Source organism: Antechinus flavipes, chromosome 6, assembly GCF_016432865.1.
Source record: "Antechinus flavipes isolate AdamAnt ecotype Samford, QLD, Australia chromosome 6, AdamAnt_v2, whole genome shotgun sequence".
Taxonomy (NCBI): domain Eukaryota; kingdom Metazoa; phylum Chordata; class Mammalia; order Dasyuromorphia; family Dasyuridae; genus Antechinus; species Antechinus flavipes.
The window spans coordinates 255,359,873-255,365,600 of record NC_067403.1 but is presented as its reverse complement, the minus strand read 5'-3'; the positions used below and the strand labels follow the sequence as shown (position 1 = coordinate 255,365,600).

Genomic DNA, 5,728 nt, shown 5'->3' with positions numbered 1-5,728 from the left:
ATGCTCTGTGCGGCCTTCAAAGCTTCCAACTGGGAATTCGGAACTCTTGAGCACTATTCTCGCGCTTTTACACGCTGTGAGCTGCCGAAACTACAATTCCCAGAATGCTGTGTGACGGGGAGACGAGTTTTTCCGGCGCCCGCCTTCCGCCCTGAAGATTCCGAAGTGCGTTCAACCGCTTTTCCCAAGAGCCCTTCGGCTCCGCCCTGATCCCCGGGGAGGCCTTCCGGGGTGGGGTTCCCGCGCGTGAGCGACAGCGGCTGGCGGGAACTCCATCTCCCTGCATGCTCCGCGCGGGGCTGGGCGGGGTGGACTCCATCTCCCGGTGTGCTCCGGGCCCCGCGGGCTCCTGGGCAAGCTCCTTGTGTGGGATGTACGAGCGGAGGTGGGCGCGGGGCCGGGGGCTTGGGGCCCGGGGGAGGGGTCGCCGCTGACCACTGCGACTCTGGTCGGGCCCGAGGACGGGGGAGGGGGCAGCAGATCCTGGGGAGGGAGAGGAGGAGAAAGAAGTGGAGGGGGAGGAGCTGCAGGTGCGAGAGAGGGGCTTAAGGTGACAGAAGAGGGCAAAGTCGTGGAGGAGGGGGCCGGGGGAAAATGAAGGGAGGGGTCTTGGAGGGGAGGGGCGAGGGTGACCGGACTGGGATCGGGATCCTCGGAGAAGGGAGGAGCTGGGGTCTTGGGGGAGGGGAGGGAGCTCGGGGAGGGGCGGGGTCTTAGGGAAAGGAAGGGAGGTGCAGGAAGGGTGGGGGAGAGGCCAAGGGAGGGGGTTATGGAGGAGGAGACTAGGCGACTGGAGGGAGCAGGATCGGGGAAGGAAAGGGGGTGGGGCTTTGGGGGAAGGGGGAGTAGGGAACAAGTGATGGGGAGGGAGGGGCCGAGATCTCAGCGTGGCCTGCTCCCGGGGAGAGGTGCCCCCCATGAGGACGTCACAATGGGGAGGGGGTTAGTGGGGAACCCCTTGGGGAGGGGTACTCTGGAAAGTGGAGTGCAAAGGGGTCCCTGGAGCCCACTGATGCTCATCCATGTGGAACCAGAAGGTCCCTTCTCCACCTATTTTACTAATGGGGAAACCGAGGCACAGCAGAGCAGGGGAGTTTGGCCTCTCCTAAGGGGAGAATGGCCGGACCCATTCTTCTAAGCCCAAGCTTAGAATTCTTTCTTCTCGGGTTCAGGGGGCACTGAAATGCCCAGAGGACACTTTTTACTCTCTGAGAGTTTCTTCTCCCGCCCCAGGGCTGGGGGGTGGGGGGATCCAGCAGGAGGCTTTGACCCAGATCTCTGCCTTGGAAGGAGAGAAAATGGGGACAGGACGGTGGGCTTAGAGGGTCCTTCCAGATCCTTCACTTGTGCTTTTTGGAGACGCTGAAGCCAGAATTCAAATCCAGACCCCAAGGGAGGGGATGTGTGAAGCAGGACGGGGGTGGGAGAGAAGGGGTTCTGGCCTTGGGATGAAAGGACCAGCCTCAAATCCCAGCTCTCCTCCCTACCCCGACCTCAGCCCTTTTCTCTGTGAGCCTCAGTCTCTATATCATGGGAGTTTGGGCCAGAACCAGCCCTGTCTCCTATAAAAGTGTGGGGAGGGGGCGGGGCAGAGGGCACTCCCATCTTATCATGGGAAGGGGTCGGGATTTGGGGTATGGAAAAGGAAAATTGTGGTGGACTCCAAAAACAGGGAGGGGAGGGAAGGAAGAGGTGGGGTCCCCTGGGGGGATATGGGGGAGGGGTTCCTCAGGGCCAGGAGCCTCAGGGCCAGGTAAAGAAATGGGATGTGGGAGGGGGGTGTTTATAAAGGGCCCCTGAGAGCAGATGAGATTCAAAGAGCTCTCCCAAGAGCACCGAGGGCCAAGGAGGAGAGTCAGATGAATCCTAAGGGGGAGGAGGAGGCAGGAAGGGAGGCCGCAGGCCTCGGGACGGTCCTGCCCGGGCACAGTGGCAGGGTCCGAGGGCTTCCTTTCTCTGCCCAGGTCGCCATGGGGCTGAAGGCTGCCCAGAAGAACCTGTTCCCTCTGCGCTCCATCGATGACGTGGTGAGGCTCTTTACTGCCGAGCTGAACCGAGAGGAGCCGGACCTGGTGCTGCTGTCCCTGGTGCTGGGCTTTGTGGAGCACTTCCTGGCTGTCAACCGGGTGATCCCCACCAACGTGCCCGAGCTCTCCTTCCAGTCCCGGCCGGCCCCCGACCCCCCTGGCGGCCTCACCTACTTCCCCGTGGTCGACCTCTCCATCATCGCAGCCCTCTATGCCCGCTTCACTGCCCAGATCCGCGGCGCCGTGGACCTGTCTCTCTACCCCCGGGAGGGCGGCGTTTCTAGCCGGGAGCTGGTGAAGAAGGTCTCCGACGTCATATGGAACAGCCTGAGCCGTTCCTACTTCAAGGACCGAGCCCACATCCAGTCCCTTTTCAGCTTCATCACAGGTTTGGGCTCGTGGGGAAAGGGACCCTTTCTGCCGAGCGGAGCCCCCGCCACCTCGAGGGAGGAGGTGGCGCGGGCAGGTCTGGGGGCGCTTTCACAGGTTGTCGAATCCTCTGGCGACGAGGGACGGTTCTCGTGGGGGAGAGGCGGGGAGCCGGGGCTCACCTGGGCAGCTTTCCTTCAGAGCTCGGGTCCCGGGGGGAGCCTCGGCCGGGCCAGAAAGGACCCGAGAGGCTGCCTGGGTCACGTGACGATGGGCCGGCTGCCAGCCCCGGGCCTCGGAACCCAGAGCCAGCTGGGAAAGGTCACTGGACGGCTGCCCTGGCTCCCCCCCCAGGAATCTTGGGAGAGTCATGAGAGCACTTGGCAGAGCTCGGGCCAGATGTCGATGCCTTTTTGTTTACACGAACACCAGCGAGCACACGTGCCGAGGGCCGGGGGGGAGACGGGGGCGGGGAGGGGGCCCGCTTGGGGTTCCCTCCGCCTAGCTCCCAGAATGTCCGCCCCTCTTCACTTACAGGCACCAAGCTGGACAGCTCCGGGGTGGCCTTTGCCGTGGTGGGGGCCTGCCAGGCCCTGGGCCTCCGCGACGTCCACCTGGCCCTGTCTGAGGACCACGCCTGGGTGGTGTTTGGCCCCAACGGGGAGCAGACGGCCGAGGTCACGTGGCACGGGAAAGGCAACGAGGACCGCCGGGGACAGACGGTGAATGCCGGCGTGGCCGAGCGGGTGAGGCCCTGTGCCCGGGAGAGGGGGATGAATGGGGAACGAGGCGCTGTCGGGGGGAGAGCTAAACCGCCCCCCCCTCTGCCCCCAAGAGCTGGCTGTACCTCAAGGGCTCCTACATGCGCTGTGACCGCAAGATGGAGGTGGCCTTCATGGTGTGTGCCATCAACCCCACCATCGACATGCACACGGACTCTCTGGAGCTGCTGCAGCTGCAGCAGGTGAGGCCTGGGACCCTCCCCCAGCTGGCCCCCGACTCGGGCTCCCGGCCCCATGGGGTCCTGGGTCGGGTTCCGGGCCCCCAGGCTCAAGATGCATCTTTGCCATTCTTTGCTCACAGAGTCTCCTGTGGTTGCTCTACGACTTGGGACACTTGGAAAGGTGAGTGATGGGGAAGAGCGGGGGGGAGGGAATGGCGGGTGCCCAGGCCACGGCGGGCATCGTTTCGTGCCTTCTCTTTAGGTACCCAATGGCTCTGGGGAACCTGGCGGACCTGGAAGAGATTGAGCCAACGCCGGGTCGACCAGACCCTCTCACCATCTACCATAAGGTTGGGAGGGGGGGAGGCCTGCGAGGCCTGCTGGGAGCAAGGGGGGAGGGGGGAGGGGCTTGGGGAGCAGGGCCACTTGCTACCCAGGAGGAGGAGGGGAAAGGAGAGCCAGGGGGGCCCCTGCCCTTGGGGTCAGGTAGGAGCAGGGCCCCCGGCCTGCTCCGGCTCCAGAAGGGAGTCTCTCCACATGTGCACACACAACACAACACGGAGGCCAGACCCTACCCCTGCCCTTGGGGAGCCCCGGCCTGGGGGGGACCCCCGAGGGCCACAGGATGGACAGCAGCTGTGGGCCGGACCTTGGCCAGAAACATCAAATTCACATCCCTTGGGGGGGGGCCTCGAGGGCTTTGTGGGACCCCAAGGGCTGCACGGCTGGGGGGGCAGGAGGGGCCGGTTCGACCTTGGGTGCCGGGGAGCCAGGGAGCGGGTGCTGATGTTCTGAGCCCCCCCAGGGCATCACCTCTGCCAAGACCTACTACCGGGACGAGCACATCTACCCCTACATGTACCTGGCCGGCTACCACTGCAGGAACCGCAACGTCCGGGAGGCCCTGCAGGCCTGGGCCGACACGGCCACCGTCATCCAGGAGTGAGGGCCCCCTCCCCCCGACCCCCACCCCTCCTCCCTGCTAGCAGGCGTCCTTCCCTGAGGGGCTCGGGGAGGAGGGTGCGTCCGTGCTCACTCGGCCTCCCCCTCCTCCCCCCCAGCTACAATTACTGCCGGGAGGATGAGGAGATCTACAAGGAGTTCTTCGAGGTGGCCAACGACGTGGTTCCCAACCTGCTGAAGGAGGCGGCCGCCCTGGCCGAGGCGGGCGACGAGCGGGGTGGAGAGCACGCCCAGGTGAGGGGCCGTCCGGGCTCGGGGTGGGGGACCCCTGCTGTGACCCTGGGGGGCGCAGCGGGTCTGACCTGTGTGTGCCCCCACGGCTCCAGGCCCAGGGTTCAGCCCTGCAGGACCCCGAGTGCTTCGCCCACCTGCTGCGCTTCTACGACGGCATCTGCAAGTGGGAAGAGGGGAGCCCCACCCCCGTGCTGCACGTGGGCTGGGCCACCTTCCTGGTGCAGTCCTTGGGGCGCTTCGAGGGCCAGGTGAGCCGGGCCCCCAGGGGCCCTCGCACGAGCCGGAGGGGGGGATCCGGATGCTGAGGGGAGGGGGCAGGGCTGGAGGCGCCAGGCTCAGCTTTCCGCCGGGCCCCCCAGGTCCGGCAGAAGGTCCGAATCGTGAGTCGGGAGGCAGAGACTGCGGAGACGGAGGAGCCTTGGGGGGAGGAGGCCCGCGAAGGCCGCAGGAGGGGGCCCCGGCGAGAGTCCAAGCCCGAGGAGCCCCCGCCCCCCAAGAAGCTGGCGCTGGACAAGAGCGCGCCCCGCAGGCCGGGGCTGACCCCGGGGGCTCCCAAGGGCCCCGAGGGGGGCGGCCCGGCTCCGGCCCCCGCCCCTCCGGCCTCCCCACCCCCCGAGGGCCCGGTGCTCACCTTCCAGAGCGAGAAGATGAAGGGTATGAAGGAGCTGCTGGTGGCCACCAAGATCAACTCGAGCGCCATCAAGCTGCAGCTCACGGCCCAGTCGCAGGTGCAGATGAAGAAGCAGAAGGTGTCCACGCCCAGCGACTACACGCTGTCCTTCCTCAAGCGGCAGCGCAAGGGGCTCTGAGGGCCCGGCCCCGCCCCCGCCCGGTGCGCCCCCCAGCGCTTCACCCCCTCCCCCGCCTGTTTGTACATAGATTTATTTTTTAGTCTCCGGGAAGATGAATAAATTTTTGTAACAAAACCGGTGTCCCGGCTCGTGCTCTCGGGCGGGGGTCGGGGTGGGCGCGGACCGGCGGGGGCGCGGAGCTTCGGCTCCCTCCCCCGGCGAGGGGTGGGGGGAGGGGAGGGCCGGCCGTGCCGCCCCGTGCCTTCGCGGGGCGGGGCGGGGGGCGGCGGGGATTCCCCGGGACGCCTCCCGCGCCCCGCCCCGGCCCCGCCCCGACGCCCGCCCGCCCGCTCGGCTCCGGCTCTCCTCGGCCGCGGGCTCCTCCCCTCGGGGCGGGCGGG

General features: G+C 66.7%; 1 protein-coding gene across 2 annotated transcripts; it reads left to right on the top strand.

Moving 5' to 3' along the window:
* Nucleotides 1–283: 283 nt before the first annotated feature.
* Nucleotides 284–5,462, top strand: MEN1 (menin 1). 2 transcript variants are annotated; one of them, XM_051964647.1, is made up of 10 exons: nt 284–385; nt 1,965–2,415; nt 2,934–3,142; nt 3,232–3,360; nt 3,480–3,520; nt 3,602–3,689; nt 4,145–4,281; nt 4,401–4,536; nt 4,629–4,784; nt 4,896–5,462. In XM_051964647.1, exons 2-10 carry the CDS (start codon nt 1,971–1,973, stop codon nt 5,343–5,345), a joined length of 1,791 nt encoding a protein of 596 aa, XP_051820607.1. In that variant the 5' UTR covers nt 284–385; nt 1,965–1,970; the 3' UTR covers nt 5,346–5,462. The 2 variants fall into 2 exon arrangements, with proteins under 2 accessions (XP_051820607.1, XP_051820606.1); XM_051964646.1 differs by lacking the exon at nt 284–385 and having other exon boundaries at nt 823–2,415.
* The last annotated feature ends 266 nt before the right edge of the window (nt 5,463–5,728 follow it).

Bases quoted from the DNA above. Each gene is read 5' to 3' on its own strand.
- MEN1 (XM_051964646.1), top strand. From the start codon at position 1,767: ATGTGGGAGGGGGGTGTTTATAAAGGGCCCCTGAGAGCAGATGAGATT. The intron at 2,416-2,933 runs GTTTGGGCTCGT...CTTCACTTACAG, and splicing joins CCTTTTCAGCTTCATCACAG to GCACCAAGCTGGACAGCTCC. The intron at 3,690-4,144 runs GTTGGGAGGGGG...GAGCCCCCCCAG, and splicing joins CTCTCACCATCTACCATAAG to GGCATCACCTCTGCCAAGAC.